We start from the raw sequence: 25,901 nt of genomic DNA on the forward strand, positions 1-25,901 counted from the left end.
ATTGGTATTAAATTTTTTGAAAAATTAGCCGTCAAAGCTATATTTGATGCAAATAAAAAACTTTTGGGACAAAATTGAAACAAAATAAAACTTAGGGATATTTTTAAAACTTTTGTCAAATTTTAGGGACAAAAAATATACTTTACCCTTTATTTTTTTATTATATAAATATAACACTAATCATCTTTATATTTCCTGCAATATGATACTAATAACTTGTAAATAGGAAGTTGAGAAAAATCAATGGATACAAGAGTATAGAATAATACTGTATAATCTCAAAAGAGGTTAATCATGGAACGCAACATGGATTCATGATTGTAAGTTGTAACTTGTGATATGACAAAATTGACAACCGCCCACCCAAAATAAAGAAAACAAGAAGAGAATGCATAGCAACATTGTATTTAAAAAGGCAGCCGTATTCCCCAATCCCCAATCCCCAACAAGAAAATAATTATTCGTGAATTGATTGAATTAGTACACTTTATTTCATTTGACATTTAAGTTTTTCACAGCTAGTGATTCAAGCTGGACAATAGGGCTCACGAGGTAGCAACTGATTATAAGTTCAACATTGTGTGCCATAAATTCATCAAGACAAATAGCTAGAAATTCGTGCAGCATCCTTGCTTATCTGCAATCTCAGGAGCAAGCATGCAATAATACAAAGATCATGCTACGAGACAAGTAATATTAAATGTTGTCAGGTCAGTAATGTCAATGTACTGAGTGGCCATTTTAAACGAGATAAAAACATTACTATAGAGTATGTAAGATTAGAAAAACGTTTAAGACGATAAATTAGAAAGATATGTCATTACTCATCTTAAATGAAACAATCATTTTCTGCCGATACAATGGAAGTGATCAAATCAGGGTGGAGAATACAAACTAGGAAACATTTTCAATTTAGATAAACAAGCTGACTGCACTTAACAGTTTTGATTCAACATTGTCAAACCAGAACAGAAGGCAGGAGTGGAAAAATCTAGTGGAATCATTCATACAGGTCACCCATTTGCTCTCCAAGGCACCATGTTTTACAAAGTAATAATAGAGGACATTCATGTATTTTTGGTGCACTAATTCTAATTCCTTCGGCAATTCTCACAATACCAAGTGAAAAAGGGACCTCCATCAAACAAGGAACCAAATAATCATCACAAAAAGGCCAAGTCCAGAATGTAGGAGGAATATTACACAAATGGGAAAGACACACACCAATACTTACGACAACTACTACTCAAGATAACTGCTCATTTCCTATGTTTAAAGAACCGTCTTTCATCAATTTCAAGCTCAAGCTGTTGAATCTACCGCGTGAGTAATGCCTAGATGCTTTCCGCCAATCTGTTCCAGTTTTCATCATAGCCACAAACTCATCATAGCTGATACGTCCATCCTGTAATTGTTCAAGAAATATTTTAGGGTAAGATTCCTAAACAGGGTCATGTTTATGTGTAGCGGAAAATTTGTCAAATATTTAACCTTGTCCGTGTCTACTTCTTGGAAAATATCATTTGCTACATCTGTACAATCGTCTGCTCCATCTTCCATTAAGGCATTTCGTAGCTCTTCAGGTTCAATATATCCATTCCCATCCTTGTCAAAATATGAGAAGGCCTTGCGAAGATGCTCATCGTTAGCCATCCTTTTTAAATGAAGAGAAACAGCAACAAATTCTCCGTAGTCAAGTGTTCCCTTCCCGTTATTATCTACCTGTTTTCAACATACAACGGGTTAAACACAAAAAGAAGGATTTTAAGCTGGAATATTATACAAACATTGGTTTAGGTTGGGATGAAAACAAGGCATATCAGATGAAAAGAAACATACTCCGGATTTAAAAAAACGAAACTGAAGTCCAGGACATAATCATAACATGAAAGTAGAAAACTTATCAGAATTACTGTGCTTCAGGCATTTTGATATGCATAGGTGTGAATTTGTAGGTGAATATGAGGCATTATAAGATGTTGCAAGCGGAAACTTTAGACATAATAAATTAGAAGGACAAGAGAAAGGTGATCATACAGCCTCAATAAACATCTGAACTTCAGACTCAGCAAGTTGGGATCCAGAATTTTGAAATCCAGCTTTCAATTCTTCAATGGAAACGATACCATCATTATCACTATCCATTTTCTTGAACATATCTTTAATGTCTTCAACTTCTTCATTAGATAAGAAATCAGCAATGACCTGTTTCCAGACTCCAGAGGTACAAGCTAAGTTATAACATACAACAAAATGGCAACAAAAAATACCATCAGGTACAGTGAACTCACCCTAAGGGCTTTTCTTTTGAATCTGTTCATCATCGAAAATTGCTTAAGCCTTGACTTGACAACATCTCCAAGAGGAACATTAGGAGCCTTTTTAGCATTTTGTAGCCAAGGATGCTCTGCAGGTTGAGATCATAAAAACGTTAATGGAAACTGTCAATACATTCTGGTGACCCATTAACATAGTCATCATAATAAAACCAATAATTTACACCAAAAAGATAAAATCTCCTCCAAGCATCTCTGTTTCTCCATTCAAATTATTGTTCAAGAAATCAAAGTCACATAGGAAAAGGATCTTCTGGGATTTGAAATGTAAATAGAGAAAAACAACATTAGTCCAACCCATCTGCCTAAGTTTAGGAGATAGATGAAAACACTATTCATTCACCAAACACTCTTAAGTCTTAACATCCGTATAAAACTACAGTTGTTACTAATTAATTGTGTATTTAAATTATTTTTTAATTAACAAAACAAAGAGAATGTGTGTTTAGTTGTTAAGAAAATACTGGTGTCAACGTGTTTATTATAAAGGGTGTAGACGTAGTGGGATGGGATAGATTAATCATTAAAATACACAAATGAGATAGTTTTAAACATATTATCATTTGGTGAGCATACAGAGAAAACAGCAATGGATCATTTCAATGAGGAAACTTTCCGCATCCATTTTAGTTTTGAAACATCTTACATCAAGGTTTCTTAAAAAATGAAAACAACAAACATACCGAGCACTTGTTTGGCAGTTAACCGAAGCTTAGGGTCTGGTTCTAACATTTGCCTAACAAGACTTTTAGCACTTTCAGAAATACTGGGCCAAGGTTCCCGTTTGAAATCTATAAGCCCTCGAAGAATGGCCTGTGCAACCCCTTGTTCAGATTCTGCATTAGAATTAGCCTCAGGTAAGATAACATAAATTCCATCTAAGCTGGTGGAAAAATAAAGAACACAAGTCCGGAAGTGCAGAGGGTTGCAATACACATGAAGTCATGAACCAAAACAAGACAAAATATCAGATGAAAATCTTGCCAAAAAGCTCTACAATACTTCTACTTGCTCAGACCAAAAGTAAGAGAACAAACAAATAGAAGAGGGAACATGCGAACAACCATAGATACTAATGCACGAACAGTGAAGAGCTCGCATAAATAGAAACATAATAATCTTGAGACATAGTAATGTAATTACCAGCCCAAAATGGGGGAACACCACACAATAAGATATAGAGAATCACTCCCGCACTCCATATATCTATCTCTGGCCCATAGTTCCGCTTGAGCACCTCTGGAGCCATATAATAAGGACTTCCAACAATTTCTGAGAACCTCTCACCTGGAAATTTGTGTATTACCCACGAGATAAAATTATGAACACATGTCAGACTATAAGTAACAGACAAATATTGAAAATGATATGCATTGAGATAAAAAGTGCCATCAGATCAGATGTCAAAGCATCAACAATGATGTTAAAGATTAGCATTGTGTGAGTGGAAAGTCTTGTTTCTCTCACAAACCAAAATATTTTCAACATTTCATTGTTAAATTTTTAAAACAGGAAGCCAAATAAAGACAGGGTAGCAATATGTAATTGTTATTAGATCATAACAAACACCTACATAGTAACCAAAACATATATGATCCCCTAGTTCATTTCTATATATGATAGCAGCATTAACACCTAAACAAAGCTGGTAAAGAAACAATAGTAAATGTAGAATATGAAAGAAATACGCCATATCATTTTGTTTTATGTAAATATTATCATTGTTGATTTACTTTTGCATAGAAATTCCTTGTACTGCTTCAACAAAGACCACATTACGCCACATGTAGCATGGGGGTATGGGAGAAGGGAAAATAAAAGGATTAATACATTTGGACAGAATTGCAATCCAGAGTGCAGACAATCTCCTTTCTTTACTTTCCCTCCAAGTCCATCAACAATCGTCATAGTTAATCCTTAATACAGTAAGAAATCTACTGCCAGCGTTAGACGATCTCATTTTCAGCACAGCACCAGGCAGACTCCAGCTCGAAAATTTCATTTCACATCGGAAGTTTAGACCCCTATTATCATGGTCTGTTGACTCGAGGCAACCAATCTCATTAACACAAATGGCACTCATAAATCAAGACTAAATAACAGCAAGGGGATTCTCAGCTCATCAGTACAACAAAGACTATCCTCTTTTTTATTTATTATTTTATGTGGAAGATGTAAATCTAAACTGTAGGGACCTTAAACGCGCTAAGTATGCTTCCCTAGACAGACTTCATAAGCACCCGGATGAGTAGCAACAGGACATTGACAGTGTCACTTGAAATGTAATTCCACTCAATACAAGTGCTAAAAAACTCAACTCGCTCCATCTCACCATCAATGAAGTTGAGCTTCGACTTCAACAGAATACAGAACTACCAAGAATCAATGACTTCCCCCTTTTTTTCTACTCCCATAGTCCGATCCCAAACTAAATCCACACAATGCACACTGCAATTCAATTCAACCACATACTATTACGGAACATACTAAACAGAAGTGGCAAATAGAATCAGTTTACAAGTGGGGAGTTCGTTCAAATGTATCTGGACACTTTGCATTAGTGATAAATATCAAGGCTCACTTGTGAAACCTCAGATATCCCAAAAAAAAAAAAGGAGCTTTTAGAATCCGTTAAATTTCAATCTTTCTCTCAGTTAGCACTCCAGTAGGCCAAATCCCAAAACCCTTCACATTTCTCATCGCAAACTCACCTACACTCAATTATTCACTTATTCATATACTAAAATTAGACTTCACATTTCAAAATTTTCGCCTACATTCCTAAGCATCGGATTGCAAGACTTTCAATTGTTTTCATCCCTCCATACCTGGCTTGAAGAATATGGACAACCCAAAATCGATAGCCTTGAGAGGCGAGTTCTCCTTCTTATTAGCAAACAAGAAATTCTCTGGCTTGAGGTCCCTGTGGATCACCCCGTGCTTGTGGCAAAGCTGCACTACCTCCACGATGGTCCGTGCAACCGCTGCGGCCGCCCTCTCCGTATAATGACCCCTGGCAACGATTCGGTCAAAGAGCTCACCGCCCTCACAGAGTTCCATGACGAGATGGACTGCATTGTCATCCTCGCAGGCCTCCCGGAGCGACACGATGGACGGGCTTCGCGGCAGGTGGCGCATGATCGCCACCTCGCGGCGGACGTCCTCAACGTCCACGGCAGTGCGGAGCTTCCGCTTCGAGATGCTCTTGCACGCGAGCAACTCCCGCGTCTCGCGGTCGATGCAGAGGTACGTCACACCGAACTCGCCACGGCCGAGCTCGCGGTCTACTAGGTACCGGTCCTCGATGTTCTCTTTGGGAACGCCGGTGAGGACGGTGATCGGAGGAGGCTTCTTCTTCCCACCGGTGCCTCCGGCGGCGGAGGAGTCTCCAGCAGCAGCACGCTTAGCGTGGTGGTCGGAGAAGCTGGATTTGACGTCCTCGCGGGCGACGGCGGCCGGAGATCTGCAGCAGTTTCCCATTTGCGGCGATGGTGGTGGCGGATCGGGATGGGAAGTGTGGAAGGGGGTTTTAGGGTGGGAATGGAAGAGCCAGGGTTTCACATGGGGAAATGTAGAAACCCTAACCCTAAACCCTGGAGATTTGGGGAAAGAGTGTGAAATTAAAGTTCGGAGATGAAGATGGACAAGAGAAGAAGTAGCAGCAGCAGCAGCAGCAGCAAAGAGTGAGAAGGGAAAGTGTGTGTGAAAGCAGTGGTAGGGTGTACGGTAACGGCTGGGGATGCGGATTTTTAGGAGCGAGGTAGCTCGTGTCTAATTTAAATTATTACTTTTTGTATTTGTAGGTTTCAAAAGAATCTATCCTCTCTTTTTTTGTCTTAAAAAATTAATCTATTCTTTCTTTAAAATGAAATAATTATTGCAATATAAATTTAATTTAATTTTAAATTTTTAATGTATGGGATTTTACCAAATGTATCAGAGTTGTACCGAATAATGCAATTACTTATATACTTTCAGTAAAGACATTTAAGTCTAAAGTGGGGTAAATCTCTACAATGGTTTTTTAGATTTATGTAATTATTTAAAATAGTTTTTGAGATTTAAATTTTTTATAGTGGTTTCTTAGATAGAATGTTGGGTATTATAATAATTTTTGCGTTATTTTTAGCATTGAGTCAGTTGTCAAAATATTAATATAGCTATTTTTTAGGACCGTTTAGAAATATGTGTATAATGGCTATAATGGACCATTTAGAAGGCCCAATTTAGTTTAACAGGATAAATTAACCCATTAATAACCCTAATCTATTTTAGATGTTTAGTTAACCACACCACTAAATTTTAAGTAATTATATTTTTTCTCCAAAATCCTTATATAGTAGATTGGGGCCCTTTCACTCCTTATCCCAAACCCTTGCAATTGTTGAAGAGAACCAGGTAGACCCCTCAGCGCCGTTTGACCAGAAAGACCCCTCAGCTCCGCAAACGCCAACCACGCTAGGCGAACAGGTAACGGAACCGCACCCACCGTGGCCGTCGAGAACACCACACCGTGACCGCCCGAGGCCGTCGAGTACACCACGCCGTGACCGCCCTAGGAAGTCCGTGCTCCGCCTCTGAACATCCCGCCGTCGCCGACCCGGAGTCCGTCCGCGCTGTGCCTCTGATCAGAGCTGAAGGCAGAGGAGCGCTCACCCCGGAAAGGAGCATTCGAGCAGTTTTACTCGCGTGGGCAACGCCATCGCCAATCAGCCGACCATCCAATCCGAGGAAACCAGCCGCGTGCTCGTCACAGGAAAAACATGTAACATCATCAACTGAAGATCCTAACCATCTAATGTAAGTATCTGTAGTTGTTCCTTTTTAGAACGGTTATCGCTGTTGCATGTTGTGTTAGAGATAGATATTATTGATTATATGAGTGATTAACCATGGTGAGAAAGCTTTGGGTGCGATGGTAGCATCCCGGAGATTGTGGGCTAGGTAGTTCATTTATGTTATTGTAATCCATGATGATTTAACTTTAGCGCGGGAAAGTGTCAAAAAACTTTGTTCGTTTTGATTTCATATCAGTTTAAATTAATTTTTTTTCATTTTTTTGTCTGTATCTGTGTGGACCATGTGCATCTAGTTTGACATTTTCTTGCTTGACCATTGTTGACTCTTCGTTGATATTGTCACAGATGGTTACTTTAGTATGATATTGGATGGTTAGTCTTAAAATTTTGCCATAGATTGGACATTTTTTTATACCAAATATGTTTGTCTTCACACTGTAACCAAATAATTACCCGCTCTTTATGAGATTGCTTTGTAATAACAATAAAATAATTTTATTCTCAAGCCTGGACCCCCTGATTTTTAAACATGAGCGAAAAAATTGCAGTTAGTAGGCTCTAACAAGGTAATATCTGCTATATGGACAAAGCAATGTGTTGGTGGCTTTGCGATGCCTCTTTATATCATGCTGTTTTATGCAAAACAAGCTTGTCTTTTTTTCTTTAATCTATTTAAATCCTGCTTCAGGGTACATGAGTCGGATAAATAGACAATATTAATTTTTTTTTTGTGCCTCAGGAAGCGGTAAAACAACCACACTATCTCAACTTCAGGCTCTCAACAATTCAAGCGTGCTAACCTACTATTAGGTGAGTCCCCGTTGTTTAGTTTTTCTTATATACTAATTTTCACACCATGCATGTTGGTTTATACAACTTGATATCACGGTGTCCTTTGTCTATGTGTTTGTATTCGTTGGGTTGGTTGAAGGCCTTTTTACATTCCGCCGGAAACATATATCTATCATCTTGGTTCCAACCTATTGATGAACAATTAACTGCCGTTGCTGAATCTTGTGCTAGGAAGAGGAATGAAACCATAAATGTGTCTTTGGTGCATCTTATAATTTCTAAAGGGTCTTGTTTATTATGTCATTCAACAGTTTATAATGTACAAGCTTATTTTGTCTTTTGGTTTTTGTATGATTATGGATTGTTAAAAAAATTCCAATTCTATATGCTCATGTGGGAGTCGCCTGAAGTGAATTACTTTTTTGTGAATCATTTATTGGTATGCCTTCTTGTGAAGGAATAAAACAATATCTGGAGCTATCTAGTTGATGAATTGTGTGAAAGTATTTTTTCCTTGATGATTGGTATGCTTGTAGTTGACGGATGTGCTCCTGGTCTTCGTTTGTTAGTGATACTTGAAAGCTGTTTGGGTAGCCCTTGTGATAGAGAATTTGATGGTTGGTGTGGTTGATAGACATGACCCATAGTTATTTTGATTGTTAGTTAAGTGTGTGGATGGTCAGTTATATAGTGTATTTACTGATATATGTGTTCATGAATTAGTTTTCCATCCTAATTATAGATGGTTACTAATGGAAAGTTTTTAGCTTTGATATTTGTTCATCTTCCATAACATAGAAGATATTAATACAAGGCTATAATCCTTGATGCCAATATTTTCGTATCTGCCTCGATGCATCAGTGTTATATTCTCGTGCCATATAACTCAAATAAATTAGGTTACATCAATTGGTAAGTAATATCATGATTTTATTTATGTCATTTGGCTGGAGGTCACCTGCGGCTTCTGTAAGATTTAACATTGAAAGGTTTCAGGGGGACTATTGCGTGAGCAAATTACCACGCTACTCGAACGAATCAATCTGTATACCGGCTGAATTGAAACTCAGATGGGTAAAAAGGTATCGAACAAATTACATCACTAAAGCAACATATTTTTTTCCATAACGTTATTCTGATCCTTTTTGGTTTTGCTCAACAGAAACTAGTAGAGACCCAGTGCTCACCTTGCTACATCAATAACTTATTTATCCACCTGGAACGACATCATGAGCGAGCTAAGTTGGACGAGATTGAGGCCATAGGATTCGGTTTCCTCCACTGCGTACCACAATGGCATGTGAAACAGAGCATCATGCTCCAACTAGACATGGCTTATGAGGTTGACACAAACACGCTCATGGTGGACGCAGGGGACACTCGCATTAGTGCCGAACTTATTGGCAGTGTATTCGACATACCTTCTCATGGTTAGTGTTAGTTATGTATGATGAAAAAATTTCTCTGAGTGGTTTACTTTCTCCGTTGTTGACACTTAGTGATTGTGGCAAACTGTTCCATTCCTCGCAGGCGAACCAATCCCTGAATTGCAGAAGAAAAATCCATCACATCTGGTGATTAAGGGGGAGTTTCAGAAGAAAACAGCAAGCCAACTCCGTGAGTTTGTATTTGCTTGTCCAATGGAGAATGAGCAACAGAGGATGAGGTTTAGAAGATACTTTATCATAGTTGTTTTGAAGATGTTTATGAACCCCACAAGCCAGCAAACTATTTCTCCGTGGCACCTCCCTCCGATATTAGATGTGTCGAACCCTAGAAGGTTTCATTGACCTTATCACATATTAAAGTGGTTGCAGGATGCGATAAGGAAATTCCAAGATGAGAACAGGGAAACATGCGGCGGGTGCATGTTTGTGTTGCTGGTAATGCAATAAATTACTTTAATTTGAAGCCAATGTTTGACCGTAGGTGTAATTCCTAAAATTTAAGTTATTTCTCTATAGGTTTTGTACTTTCAGCGCTTGAAACATGGTTCGTTGCATACATGTCGAGTACCCGAACCCTGGATTGTTGAGTGGACCACTAATGAGCTTGATAAGAAGGCCGACTACGTCATCTCACAGGTTCAATCTCTACTAATGCATTTTATAAAATCTAGTTGAACAAAAAATGCAATTGGCGGTTCACGTTGAAGTTTTAGAATCTTTTTTTGACCAAATGTTGAACAAACAGGGTTGCATAGTAAAAAATGCAAGGAACAAGAGAAAGCAAAAGAAACAATGTTCGAGTAAAGCTGTTAACGAGGGGGGAGGAGTAAAAAGCCCCGCAACGACATTGACGAATCAATGTCTACCAAAGGGAAGACTTCACCTCATCCAAGCTATAGGAAGGCAGAAAAGGTGATTTGCTTTCCTTATGAAAGCTCGTGAGCTCAATTAATTGGATCCTTATTTATGTGATATGATGGTTGATCGTTATCATAGAATTTGCGATTACAAAATTGTAAAGTAACTTTATTATGTGGCTGTATGGCTTGTTTTGATATATGAAGTTCATAAAAGAACGGTTAGGAGAGCTAAATTCAATGACCGTGTATGATATTTACATGTTTTTATGTTGAAAGCTTGTTTGAATACAGTTGTGTCTTATTTTTATTAAGGTTTTATTTGAGTTGAGTTTGTTACTTAAACAGGAGGATTTAGGATGCTCAAATTAGGTTCTAATCTGAATTGAATAGATAACTTATGATTAATTTATTTGGATAGCTTTTTATGTATGAAAGAATTGCTTGATGGGGCTACCTAGTTGATTCATTGTGTGAAAATAGATTTTAGTGATGATTAGTGTGGTTGTAATTGAGGATGTTCACTGTAGTTGGGTTTTGGATGTAAAATATAGTGTGGCCATAGATGGTTATTTTTTTTTGAACGATTGTGAGTTTATTATGTTTTTCAAACGCCTGAAAGTTCACATTAGATTTTTCCATGTATTTGTTGTCCCATGTTGAACACAGGGTTGCCTAGTCAACAATTCAATGAAAGAGAAAAGACATAAGAAGCAGTCTTCGAGTAAAACAGTTAACGAGAAAGGAGGGTGTAAAAGGCCCTGCAAGGACATTGACGAATTTCCGTCTACCCAAGGCAAGACTACATCTCAGCCAAGAAATAAGAAGACGGATAAGGTGGTCTGCTTTCTGTAGGATAGCTCATGTGATAATTTGAATTGGATGTTCACTTTGTTATATTTTTGGGTGTACACTTTAGTACAATTTGGTTGTTCACTTTAGTAAGGTTTTGTTTGTTTGTTAATTTAAATGACGATATGCATGAATTTACATCACAGCAATCCAAGAGTGGTTCGAGGAGAAAGTTGATTCTCAGTAGGAGCCGATCTAGACGCGGCACCAAAAAAGAAATTCCAAGAAAAAGTGTCTCAGGAAGCACTACTGCGCCATTGGTAGTCTCAGAATTTGATGATGATGACCACGTGCCGCTTGCTAGAAGGATACGGTTATTCCAATAGCACCCTCAGCCACATGATACAAGACAAGAAGATCCAGTGTTTAACGGCAATCATGAAAGTCATCAAGAAGGAAAAACTGACCTAAAAAATGGATCTCCACACACACCGCCAGCAGCACCTGTACAGCTCAGTGACTATGATTTTGACCGGTTAGTGGGTTATTGATTACCTTGCTGTATGTTTTTCTTTTTTTTTTATTTTCACACCTATGTCATGTGATTAGCCGTGTAGCTAGGCATGACATGTTCTCTTAGCTAACTTCTTGTCCCATTCATTTGCAGCGAATTTGACATCTCTATCATTCAGTGTCCTGAATTTGAGCAAGTACTCAATAATGTTGAACAGGGACACCAAACCAAAGCCATAATTATGCAACCCCTGCAAACGGTGTTTCCAATAAAATCACCCTATCATACACCGAGTCCAGGTGGATCGAGCTTTTCACTCGGTTTAACTCAGCTTGAAAAGACTCTAACCCCGTCCCCAATACATTCAATTCATCCAAGACTAAGAGAAATAAAGTTGGAGGAGACTAAGGAGGAACAAATTAGAACATGGATAGTTAACCCGTCGTTGGATGAAAATCAAGATTACCGAAGGGATTACACTGCACCTAGCACACGGTCATTGATTGAACGTGCGGAGTGATTACCGAAGGGGGCAATGCGCAGAGAGAGGAAGGAGTTGCTTACTTAGTATTAGTTACAATGAGTTGAACTACCAGATTATACTGAGTTTACTTACTGCTGACATGCTTAAGGATTTGTTATTGTCACATTAGAAAGACTTGATTCCATGACATATTTTTTTTTCTACAGTACAATGATTTATTGGTTATGTTACCTAAAAATTATCCATGTCTTTTTAGATGTTAGAATCCCGGCTTTATCAAGGTTGTTTGGTAAAGCTGCCATATTTGTGCATATTGAAACAGGTGACCACTAACCATCCACCAATATAGCTAAACTGAACATCTTATACCTTACTATAATGAACATCCAGTCTAACAAGGTCAAAATCAAAACACATGAGAATGCTAACGGCTAACCATCCTTGTTTATAGTAGAAATGAACATCTGAACACCTATAGAAATGAACATCCACTTTAGTTCATTAAAAAATACGTGAAAACAATGTCTATGACGAACGCTACGTACCGAAAAACTATACAGTAAAGCATGTAGAAATCATGAACAACTTAATTAAACTACATCGTAAATTACAGAATAACCATTAAATATACATGTTATGCATTAAGTCTACACGAAATAAAAATAGTAAAATGGTTCGATTTAGCACTCAAAAAAATGGTTCTTGCAATTAATAACATGTGGACCTTTGCAACAGCTGCCTTAGAACCTTGAAACTAACAATAATCCTTAAACACAGAGATGAGAAAATATACACTATCACAAACTTGTCCAACTAATCCTACTTTTTGTTGAAGGAGCTTAACAAAGACATGAAATCACCAGCTTGTTCAGGGACATTTAGGCCAGCAACAGAATCATGGTGTATATTTGAAATGCGTGTGGACGAACCACCTGCCCAAAAAAAAGAAGAAAAAAGTCCAAAACTTATGTTCTAGAATAGTAATATACCAAATAAACATACAAAGTTGAGATTAAGCCAAACATCTACCGGGGATGAATTCTTTTGTTTTCTCCGCCTTGAATTCTTGAAGGACTTCTCAAGGGCAGCACCGAGCCTCTTACTCTTTGGCCTCCCCTTTGTGGTGACCTTTGATGGGCCTTGGGTGTCATCAACACCGACATCATTCGAACTCTGTGAGTCAATGTTCGTCTGGGTCTTTGACACGCTCTCGAACCTCTTTTTGGCACGGTGCGCAGCCAACTTGGCCATTGTTTCTTCCAAAGCAACTGATAAACCCCATTTGTAGGGTTTATCTTGTATTGATTTTAGGGGATTTTAATACCTTTTACCCACATTTATTCAATGAAATAGCATGGTTTTGTATATTCTCCTTTAATTGTGCTTAAGAGTGAAAACATGCTTTTTAGATCTTAAAATAGCTAAATTTAATTTACCTTTGATTCCATTAGATGCCTTGACATGTTTTTTAAGTGATTTCAGATTTAGGAGACAAGGATTGGACCAAGGGAATGAAGGAAAAGCATGTAGAAATGGAGAACTCATGAAGAAATAAAGGAAACGCAAAAGCTGTCAAGCCGACCTCTTCGCACTTAAATGACCATAACTTGAGCTACAGAGGTCCAAATGATGCGGTTTCAGTTGGGTTGGAAAGCTAACATTCGGGGCTTCGCAACAATATAAAATTTGCCCTAGTTGCACCGCATATAGGAACGCATACGCGCACTATACGCGTACGCGTCGTTGTGCCACCTGGTTCACTTAATGCAATCCGTGGGCCAGCGATTTTAGAAGCCTTGTGGGCCCAATCCAACTCATTTCTGATGCTATTTAAGCCAAGGATTGAAGAGGAATCAAGATACTTTTGATCATTAGTCATAGTTTAGTTTTAGAAGTAGTTAGAACTAGTTTTTAAAGAGAGAAGCTCTCACTTCTCTCTAGAATTAGGATTAGGAATTAGAGTTAGATTAGGATCTTAAAGTTCTAGGTTTAATTCAAGTCTCCTTCTACTTCTACCTCCAATTGGTGATTGCTACACTTTGGTTCTTCTCTCTATCCTTATTCTCTTGTTGTAATTTCTCTTATTTTGTTTCTAGGTTTTGTAATTGAGATACTCTTGTTCTCTTTATTTTCTTTCAATAATGCAATTTGAGGTAATTCATGATAATTGTGATTTCCTTGATTGTTGTTGTTAATTCTTTACATTCAATTGTAGTTAGAATTCATTCTTGTTGTGATTGACTATACTTTTCTTTTGTGCCTTCCAAGTGTTTGATTAAATGCTTGAAAGAATGTTAAACTAGAATTTTATGTTCTTGGTTTGAGAAGGTAACTTAGGATTTCTTGAGTCACTAGTGTCCAATTGATTGATAGTTGATAGCCATTAACTCTAGCCTTCATTAATCCAATTAGTGGAAAGCTAGGATTTATGGACTATGATTGATATAACTCACTTGACTTTCCTTTGTTAATTGATTTAAGGATGACTAAGTGGGATTAATCCTTGCAACTACCATACTTGTGGCTAGTGATAATGATGAAAACCCTTGACAACCAAACCTTTCCAAGACCATTTTGTTAATAAAGTTTTCTTACCATTTACTAGTCATATTTCTCATCCAAAACCCCAAAATAACTCATAACCAATAACAAGACACTTTATTGCAATTCCTAGGGAGAACGACCCGAGGTTCAATACTTCGGTTTATAAATTTAGGGGTTTGTACTAGTGACAAACAACTTTTTGTATGAAAGGATTATTGTTTGGTTTAGAAACTATACTTTACAACGAGATTTTATTAGTGAAATTCTAAACCGTCAAAAATCCAATCATCAGCAACATGCAGCAATGTTGTTTCTTCATCGTCACCGACGAACTCTTGAGCAACATTATAGAAGTGTGCACACAGTCCTCTGAATGCAACATGACTCTCATCCGACCGACTGACATCATGGCTACTTTTGATATACGTATGTTTGCGCTTTATCTTCTTGCTCCATCGAGGGAGAACATAACATGAAGGTACTTTGTACACTTTATATGAATGGAAAACTTCAAGGCAGTGACAGCACAACACACCTGAACTCTCAAAAAGATTGCACTCACAACGAAGCTCCTGTGTGGAATGGTCAAAGTGAACATCGTACAGAACGCATAGAATAGTATCGTTGACTAGTTTCTCCTCTTCCACCATCACGCAGACCAATGGACCCTGTTCATCAACTGCAGAAACTCTGCAGTTAGCCTTCTTCACAAACTCAATTTGAACATCCCTAAAAATGCTCGTGGTATACTCTTTCTGAAACTGTTTCTCCATAGGCGAGGTGGTTGCACAAGGGATAACCACCCTCGAGTCTGCAGCATCATCCTCCAGTTTCCTCTGCTCCTTGACTCCAAGAACATTGTCATATTCGTGAACAAATTGAACCAAGCTAGTTTTACTGTGTAAGTATCCACCGTAGAATGCGTGCATGCTCTCACTCATTTGCGTACTCCGCATTGCTGCCCAAAATTCACCCTTGAAGTATATTGGTATCCACATACGTCGGTCATCATACAGATCTACAAGCAATAAATAATCCTAAATTAAGGATAGAAAGCTTACACCAAACATTATACTACACCTGATAAATGACCATCCACAATCACTGATATATTAAACATCCAAATGTATATTATAATGAACATCCATATAATTGTCATAAAAAATTACGCATATACTAAACATTCAGATGCCAAACAATTGCAATAAAAGCGTGTGAAATAATCGTACAGTAACAAACCTGACAGCCATGTGTTGTTATATAAGTTGTACTCATCTATAAAATCAGCCCAGTTATCTTCAAATGACTCCTCGGTCCGAGAGTTCTACACAATGTCGTTTAGGTCAACATACAAAGCTCTGTACCGACGGTAACCCCCAAGCTTGGAAGGTAACTTATTCATAATATGCCAGATGCACCACCTGTGGCGTGTGTCGGCTAAAGTATTTTTGATCGCACGGTACATGAATTGACATTGATCGGTTATGATACACTGTAGAGCAGTTCCCATGCACTTGACCCATTGGCTAAAAACCCACTCATAACTTGCGATTTCCTCATTCCCCAACAAAGCACAACCGAGGAGGGTCGACCTACCATGGTGGTTGACCCCAACGAACGACACAAACGGTAATCCATGCCTACCAGAAAAACTAACCAGATGTAAGAAATGCCAATCACGATCGAATAGCGTTTTATCAAGAAAAGGAAAAAGCACCAACTTAACTACTACGTACCTATTCCTTCTGTAAGTGCTATCAACTGACACGACGTCTCCATAGTATTCATACGATGCCCTACACCTTGCATCGACCCATACTGCACTCTTAAATTTACACTCATCGTCCAACTCCACCGCGTAAAAGAAGTTCGGATTGATGTCCTTCATTCTCCTGAAGTAGCTCATCATCTCCCTGACATCCGCATTCACGCTGCTAGTTCAGAGCCTTGATGTTATATAATTTCTTAAATCCTTCTCTGAGAATCCCAAGTTAGAGGGGCCACTAGCCTCATTTGACAAAGCAAGGAATGTCTTGTTTGGTCGAATCCCAGCCTCATCATTATCCTCGATCACACACTTCTCATGCATGGTCAGCTGCCCATACTCATGGTAGTGCACTGCCTTTTTTGGTGAACAGGGGTGAGAGTGCGTCAAGTCAACCTTGAGCAAAACCCAGTCTTGCACGTCTTTATCAAACTTTACATATATCATTGCCTTGCACCCAGCAGCTGAAATTGTATTCTTCCGCGTTGGTGCTTTAACACGAGACTCGCGGATCCCGTCGCAATTACAATGTATAGCTTGGTTAATGGGAGCCTTTGTGATCTTATCAAATGTTGTCGTCCTTATCTTAGTTGCAAATCCAGCTTTCTTTGCATAGGTCACATAAAAGTCATGAGCCATCTGTAACTGAGCAAACCGCATTCCAATTCTTGGTATCTCGTCTTCTTGTAGGCAACCATGATCTGGTAACTATATTTTATATTAATTCGAATGAAAAATTAATTACCATTAGTTATCAAATCAAACATGAACATTATGAGTACACAAAAGTAAGCTAGACTCCAATACCTCATCAACAAGCTCCATCTCTTCACTTTCAACATCTGTAACATCCGACAATTGCGTGGCCTAAAATTCCCACACAAACAGAGTAACCAAAAGGAGGTAGATCCTGATCAAAACTCATTTCAATAAAATCTCTAAAACAATCACCGAAAACACATCAACAGCTACAAAACAAGCAAAGAGATTTTTTTTTTTTTCATTTCATGTATTATTTAATTAATTTTCACCATTTATTTGTTTTTTTCTCATTCAATGAAAATCATTAGGAATTATTTGTTCTATTTTGGCTAATAGTTAAGGGCCTTACTCACCCTTTAGTGGCTTCTTTTTTCACTCCAGCCACAAAATTTTTTTCCTGTATATTTACATATCTCGTTTCTTCAGATGCAAGAAGAACATAAGCACATCATTCATTAACTACATAATCCCATAAGCATGAAAAATATTAAAATAAAAGGCAGGAAGCATATGAGCATATAACTAAAAAATATGCACAGTGAGCATATATACATACTATTACATGATTAAAACACTAATATAAGCATGAAAAATAACCAAATAAAAGGCATGAAGCATATCAGCATATAACTAAAAAAATATGCAGTGAGCATATAAACATACCATTACATGATTAAAACACTAATATAAGCATTTCATGGTTAGCATGTTGCAAATACAAGTAGCATTCACTTCAATTCAGTAAACAAATTCAGCCACTGAATCACCCTATGGTTATCTATTTTAAATACTTGCTTGATCATCACGTAGGGATAATATACGGACACCATAGATAAAAATGTATTCATATAAGCATACCAAAAAATTAAATTATGCTATCCCATCATCCATATAAGCACGTAAGTCCATAATAGAATGATTAGCAAATAAAGATACCATTTAAAATGAAGAGAGCATAGATTCATATACAAAAACACGTACGAAAATATGCTTCCTGGATGTAATCATATACGCATGCAATGGTTAATTAATTTTAGCTAATCCTCAATGCATGTAATGATACCATTAAATATAAAACAAACATAAATTTATTTGCATCTCAACTGATTGCTTACAATTGCATGTTTCAATAACCATACAATTAAAGTACTCATTTACATTGTGACTAAACATAAAAACTAAACGCACAATAAACATCCATGGCAGAAATTAAGGATCCTAATTGCTCACCTTGTTCGACTTGTGACCATGGCCTGCGACATCGTCGGCTAAGTTTCCTTGTTCGTATGATAAATTTTCTGAAACCTCAGAGGCTACACAATCTAGCGGTTCCACTATATCGACCTCCATTAATGAATTTCGGCTAGGTGAAGTGCATAAAGGAGGATCCTCGCTTGAAACACGTTCTTCTTGCGATTCTGCCATTCTGAAGGAGTCAAAACCGGCTGCGTTCTGTGCGGAGGAGAGTGCGGCGCTGGTTGGTTAGTTGTTATTGGTGGTGGACTGTTCAATCGTAGCTGAAGGAGGAAGCCGATCAACAGGACACAGTGTTGGGCAGTTGACTGCTCTGGGAGGTGGAAATTAGCGCATGGGGCAGCCGTGTAACCGAGGAGGAGATGCCGCCAGGGAGATTCTTGTTTTAACCTAAATGATTGATTTGAATCTATAATTAAGAGTAATTTTAAATGGTTTCAGATTTCAAATTAAAAATAATATGAAATTAATTAATAACCCATTATTTATTTTTAATTTCAATTAAACCCCATTGTATGCATTGTACAATAAGTGTATTGTTTCCTCATACTTTCCCTTAAAATTTTTATAGTGGTTTCTTAAATAGAATGTTGGGTATTATAATAATTTTTGCGTTATTTTTAGCGTTGAGTCAGTTGTCAAAATATTAATATAGATATTTTTTATTATTTTAGACAATTTCAACGACTAAATAACGTAGATTCATTTTAATTTGAATCCTATTTAATTCCTCTCTTATTTTATAATTCTAATTTATATAGAACGTATTTTTCATTTTTTTTCTTCATTTCTCTTTTTTCTTTTTCTCTATTTCTTTAGATCAAGTACTCATTCTTATACTAGTTGCTCTTTTGAGCTCCTTCATATCTCTATCTCTTTAGATCAAGTACTCATTCTTATACTAATTGCTCTTTTGAGCTCCTTCATAAAATCCTAATTACCAATTAGTAAAGCACTATTTGTTTTCGATTTATTCATATGTTCTCCCTTCATTTATCCTTGTTAAAATATTTTTTGCATCTATTTTTGCTGTATGTTGCGCTGTGTTTACTTCAATCTGTGAGCTGAACTTTTAAATTAAACTCGCTTTATTTTATTTATTTTAATTCTTGAATTCTTCATTGATGAATATGAGCTATGGTTTAGTCCTTCATACAAGGGGGTTTTAATCGTTGAAGTATTATGTTATCTATTTTTGTTTTGGTTGCAATGTTGCAATGCTATGAAATGCATTGAAAATATTGTTCACTTCTATTAAAGATAGTTCTAGTAGTTTCAAATTGATTTAATTGAAAAATATTGTTCAATTGAAACCATATATTCACTTTGTAAAAATAAAGAGATGGAGAAGAAGAAAAAAAGAAATAAAAAGAAGATAAAAAACACACTTTGCACATTTTGGATATAGAATTATAAAATGGAAAGAGACTAAATTGGGTCTAAATTAAAATGAATTCACGTCACCTAATTGTTGGGACCGTCTAGCATTGTAAAAGATGACCACATAAGCGCTCTCACAGCTGACTTAGCACTAAAAATGACACATGAATCATTATAGTTCTCGGAGTTCTATATGAGAGACCAATATAAAAAAATTTAGATCTCGATAGCCATTTTTTGTAATTACATAAATTTCAATGACTATTACGGGATTTACATTCTAAAGTGGTCTTAAAATTGGCATTATGAATTAAAATTATCTCTGAAATTTTAATTGTATTAATTATGTTAATATGTACTATTAATAACATATGTCACTTTATGATTTAATCACGTGTAATAATATGATGACGAGTTAATTTGTAAGACCTAAAATTTTCGAAAAATCTTATTATAAGCTAAGTTTAATTTATTTATTCATTAAAAACTTTATTTTTAGATAACTTATTCAGTAAAGTACAGTTGGAAGTTGTGATGGTGAGCTATGTTAAAGCGTGAAAAGTTAAAACCTTAAGGTTTGATGTGAAAACTAATTAGTACCACGGATGTATCAGATATGTGCAACAGAATGAAATCATGAAATTAAAGAGTAAGAACGTTTTTGGGGAGTTATAAGCGAGTTGGAAAGCGTCTAGTGATTGATGAGTTAAGGGAACAAGAGCGTTGGCCTATCTACCACATTGCTTTTGCAAACACCTATCTTAAAAATTGTACCTTATTATGTTTCTTCAATGTTTGATAAATTGTTAACACCATGTAATCTCTTTGTTTTGAGCCTATCTTGTGATTGCTGCTTTACACCACACTCTTCTCTTATATCTAAGTCTTATGGCTTATTTGGTATTTAAAAATTTATATATATGCTAAAACTTCATGCTTTTCTAAAATATTCGAAAGTAAAATATTAAAACTATATAATATCTTGTGTATTACTTTAATTTTTGAAGACGAAAATTTTTATAAAGTGGATAAAATGTAAGACTAAGAATTTTTGAAAAATCTTATTATGAGTTAATTTCAATTTATTTATTAATTAAACACTTTATTTTCAAAAATTATTTTATTAAAGTAATTAAATCAAGTTTTGATAATTAAACTAAAAATTTTACTTAATTTTATAATTCTTGAATTATTTTATATATTTAAATTATAATACTTAGCAATTGTAAAAGAATAAGAATTTTATATGATTTAGTTTAAATAATTGAGATTTTGGAATTTAATACTTTAATTTTTATAAACAAAAAAAATTAATTATATTATCTCCAATTTGAAATTAGAATACTTGATTAAAAGCCAATTAAAAAATTGAGAATTAAATAATACTTTTAAAGTAATTTTAAGGGATTAAATTAGATTTTTAATTAATACTGATGGTTTTCAGTGGTTAAGAGAAGGGGGGTTGAATCTTAGCCCCCTTTTTGCGTGGTTACACTTTTTGGTCTTTGAGGAGACTTTTTTATTTTTGTCTCGTCCCTAGCCACGAGACTTTTATTTTTGTCTCGTCACTTGGCACGAGATATTTTTTGTTTTAGCTCCTGTGCAGCAGAAACAGAAATGGAGTTGAAGAGAGAGAAAATTACACCCAGATATATCCTGGTTCAGCTGCTAAGTGCAATGCAGCCTACATCCAGTCTCCATCACAACAATGATGGAATTTCACTATAATCTTCCTGATTACAGACTGTAAAGTGATAACCCAACTTACAAGGGGATTCCCACAGAATCATGAAACACAACATAGATGAACAAAGGAACTCTAAGGACATCTATGTCTTTTTCTTTTAATTTTACACTCTTTGCCTTTTTTTGCTCTATGACTTTTTCATACAAACCTCACTGTTTGCTTTTTTCCATGAGACTCAAGACATGACAAAATTAAACAGAAAAATACTAAACAGAATACATTGAAGGAGAAAAAAATCTGTAAGCTTAGGTAGCTATGAGAATCCTGTGCCTTGCACTCTCACTGCTTACTTCTGACTCCTTGAATCAAACCGTGACTATTCACCCCTTTTATAGAGAGGAGAAGCCTTCACAATTGAAACAAAAACCAAGCTTAACTTCTTTTTCTTCACCCATAACCGGTTCGGCCAGGGAGAGAGAAGAGGTAACTCATGCAAAATCCAACATGCAAATACCTCTAGTTCTTCCTTGGTCATCAGACTTCATCAACCTGAGCGCTCCATCCTTGGTTTGCTCTCCAAGATGGATTTCTGGCCCTTGATGCTTCATGATGATGATGGCTTCATCTGCTCCAATCTCTGCCTCTTCCATCACGTAGCCACCCTAGCTACCTTCTGTGGTGGTTGAGCAGAATCAGAGACAAGCCATGCCTCCAAGAATCTCCTCCTTGCTGGCCGAAATCTTCTTCAACCATTTTTGGTATGGAGAAGCTAAGATCCCATCACAAAATCTTTCCACAAGTGATAAGAATCTCAGCCACGGCATACTTTTTGTTTTCTTTTTCTTGCCATCATTGAAATGGTCTTGTAGCGTGCTCTTCTTTCATTTCGGTGGCTAAGTTTTGCTTCCATGGTTTGCTGTGTAATAACCGAAGAAGAGAAGGAAAGTGATGAGAGAAAAGATAAAATGTGAAGAAAAGCAATCAAGTGTGTCTGAACAAATTAATTAAAATGAGTTGCTTTTACTTCCTTTGCTAGAGTGGCGTGTAGCATTAAACACATCAATCATGTCACTCATATTGTCTCTCTCATTTATGTTTCCAATGCTACCAAGTTAAAATTTTGAAATCCATCCTTAATGAGAAATGGAATCCGTTGGAAGGCACAAGGCAAATCATAACATTTGCTTTCTTGATAGATTTTTTTGGATCAAGCATTGGATCACTTAGCATAGATCATAGTTGGGCTTTGGAGAGATTCATTTTGGCCCAATAATAAGAATAATAATTCAGCCCCAATAATCAAAGCACTTTGTATCAATGCTGAAAGTTTTTATAAAGCATTTTGGGCTTGCAACATTTTCTTTTATTTTCGGTCCATTGCTAAATCTGCATAGCAAAAATTAACTTGATCACCATATATGAATTAATATTTTTGCAATTAATTAAATTAATAATGTTTAGTCATCACAAATGTTAATTTAGAGTTTTTCAAACTCATCAAATACTTTATATCATAATTTGATTAAAATGACCAAATTATCTAAAAAAAATTTCAAATTGAAATCCTAACCCTAATCTTAAATCTATTACACACACACACACTCACTTCCACCCTTATCCACAATCGCCATTCACCCCCGCTTTTTACCCTTTCTTCCTCGATACACACAAAACAAAACCCAAACATACGCAGAATGGATTAAGAGAGAAGAGAGGAGGGTTGCGATCAGAAGAGAGGAGAAAGAGAAGGTGACGGCACCAGCGGGCGTCACTTCTACTGCCGTCGTCAACATTGCTCAGAGGAGGAGGAGGAACCGCGTGAGGGAGCTCAGTCGAAGAGAGGGAAGCCGTCTGAGTTCACGTCACCGTTGCACGCCACATCTGGTTAAGGTTGTGAGGTCCTCGTCGTCGTGTCACATACATCATCATCTTCGCAGGGTCCATGTCGTCGTCAGATCTGCACTCTATCGAGGAGGGAGAGAAAGCAAGCGCAAGGAGCCGTTCTGTCGCCGAGAAGAGAGACAACGTGTGAGAGGGAGCTTGTCACCGCCAACTTCGTCAGATCTTCAGCGCCGAACTCGTCTCTATCACTGCCGTGGAATCACAAACGGAAGACGCACGAGAGGACTACCGCTGTTCTGCTTCACCGCTGATGGGTGAGTCTGCCACTGGAAACTAGACGACAGGAAGAGAGAAGGTGACAGTGGGAAGGGATGTTGTCGGTGTGGTTTCCATTGTTGTGGATTAGAGGTTGCCGCCAAAGCTGCTACTGCTTCATTCTTGGTTCCTTTCTTTGTACGATGAATTGTTTTGCTCCGAAAATCCTTTTAATCGTTGTTCCATTATATGTTGCTGAGGAATTTACGGCGTTTTTATGATAGGATCGAGTTCCAGTTATTGCATGTTAGTGATTTTAAGTTGTTGTCATGGCTACAGGTATAGTGCAGCTGTGGTAGTAGCTGCCGCTGATTGCGAACTGAGAGAAAAGGGTTCTTTGACGCGTTTGGTTTATGGGTTTCGATTATTCAAAGTAGGGGCACTTTTCTTAAACTTATTTTACTTTCAAGAATTGTTACAAGTCGCTATTAATGCGAAAAGTATATTTTTGTGATTTTGTAAGTCTTATGGACTGAATTAAGTTACTTTGGATGATTGTAATTGTTTGTCTAGTGAAATTATTGGCTGTTTGAAAAGGTTGAATATTTTGAGTTATTAATTTTGTTAAATTGACGGTTGTCGAATTGATTTTCTTGAGATTTAAAATATTTTAATTTGTTATTGAAAATGAGTTAACTTTTGAAAAGATTTAATATTAAAATCTAGTTTAATTCTGGAAATGATTTTATTTTAGAAAGGATTTAATATTGGAATTGATTTAGGTTGGAAGAGATTTAATATTGAAATTTAGTTTGATATTGAACCTGATTTGATATCGGAATTTGGTTTAAAATAAATTTGAAAAGGATTTTATGTTTGAAAACTGTTTGATTATTGAAAATGATTTGCTATTTGGAAATGATTAAGAAGGATTTGAGGAATGTTTGGATGGAACCTGAGCAGGGTGGCAAAAGTCCGAGTTTTAGAGGAGATGTTGTCGAAATTTTTATGAAAATTGGAGGTTTTGTTTGAAGTGGTAATTTAGAAAGATTTGAGTTTAAGGATTTTATGATTTGATTTTGAGTTATTAAAAAAACGAATACGTTTTGAGTTTAATTTATTTAGAAAAGAATGAGTTAAGTTTTGAGTATGAATTTTTTATAAAAGATTATGACATTGTGACATTGTTGACCCTCTGTCACAAGATGTGACCAGGCACTTTAACTTGTCAAGTTCTTCATGGACATGCAAATATATATATATATATATATGAATCTGAGCTTGGGTTGTCTCACCCATGGATAAATTGAGCTTGACATTTTTTCAAGGATATTATTGAGTGGGGATGCGTGCACAGAGGGATATCCATGGTTAGCTACCAAGACATGTCGGGTTGGCTATATAACCGACAGATGAGACTCATCAGCTATAGGACAAGCATACATCATATGCATTTGTATGTTTTGCTTGAGTGTGCATGGTTTTGGTTTGTCTATTTGTTTAATATGCTTATTTGTTATTTGCCGTATTTGTTGTATTTGCATCCTATCTGTGTTTTCCTTGTTTGTATTGTATGTGTATGCAACTAAGATATCCCTTATGCTGGTGGTGGTGAAGTTGAGCGTTGTTTTCCTGATGTAATGATTTGATTGTTGATTTGATTGAGTTACTTGAGCTGGGGGCCGTGATTGATTTCTGATTGAGGTTTTAGTAAAGTATGAAAAATCAAGCTGGTTCAGCATAGACTTAATGAACATATGCTTGGAACATATTGATCATTCATACAGTCTAGAAAACTAATTAAGATTTTCTTATAAGAAAAGAAAGGTTTTGGATTTTCTGGATACTTAAATATTGGTTTTTGAAAAAGTTTTGGATGATTAGCCATTGGTTTTTAAAAGATTCATAGGACGAACGATAATCACTGCCTTGAAATCAATTCTTTTCTTTATACGTATTTTCTTATGACAATTCTTAAACCCTCTACTGAGAACCCTTTCGAGGACGATGTTCCTACCCCCTACAATTTTATCTTTTCAGGACGGACGAGGAAGCCTGCGAAATTTTTGTTAAGTTATTAGATATGTTGTTTTTGTTTGTATACATATGTTATAGACTTTTCCTCGCCTTTATTGTTATATTCTTGTAAGACGGATAAGAATCGTGACTGTAATAGCATGTATATATATATATAATATAATATAATATTTGTAACTTGCTTGAGTAAGAAGTTTTGTATATATGTATATGCTTATTTATTTTCAGTTAAAAAGTATTTTCCTTTTTCTTAAAAAAAAATAGCGAATGGTTTCAAATCAAAGGCCCTATTTTATTATTAAATATATGAAGTCGTTGTAATACTTTTCGCTATCAGAATGGCGCAGCCGAAA

At 36.4% G+C, this 25,901-nt stretch overlaps 1 protein-coding gene across 1 annotated transcript; it reads right to left on the minus strand.

Moving 5' to 3' along the window:
* Positions 1-883: 883 nt before the first annotated feature.
* On the minus strand, positions 884-6,068 carry LOC130976208 (calcium-dependent protein kinase 13). Its single transcript, XM_057900999.1, has 7 exons — positions 5,165-6,068; positions 3,480-3,623; positions 3,020-3,172; positions 2,292-2,407; positions 2,038-2,205; positions 1,492-1,722; positions 884-1,405 (listed from the first exon to the last, which is right to left on the minus strand). The coding sequence occupies exons 1-7, from the start codon at positions 5,814-5,816 to the stop codon at positions 1,247-1,249; spliced, it is 1,623 nt and encodes a 540-aa protein (XP_057756982.1). The 5' UTR covers positions 5,817-6,068; the 3' UTR covers positions 884-1,246.
* Positions 6,069-25,901: the final 19,833 nt, after the last annotated feature.

The sequence above is a fragment of the Arachis stenosperma genome, chromosome 4, assembly GCF_014773155.1.
Source record: "Arachis stenosperma cultivar V10309 chromosome 4, arast.V10309.gnm1.PFL2, whole genome shotgun sequence".
Classification (NCBI taxonomy): Eukaryota; Viridiplantae; Streptophyta; class Magnoliopsida; order Fabales; family Fabaceae; genus Arachis; species Arachis stenosperma.

Excerpts from the sequence above, each read along its gene's own strand:
- LOC130976208 (XM_057900999.1), bottom strand. The coding sequence starts at position 5,816 with ATGGGAAACTGCTGCAGATCTCCGGCCGCCGTCGCCCGCGAGGACGTC. Across the intron at positions 3,173-3,479 it reads TGTTCCCCCATTTTGGGCTG|AATCTGAACAAGGGGTTGCA; the intron begins GTAATTACATTA and ends ATTCTAATGCAG. Across the intron at positions 2,206-2,291 it reads TCAAAAGAAAAGCCCTTAGG|GTCATTGCTGATTTCTTATC; the intron begins GTGAGTTCACTG and ends GTCTGGAAACAG.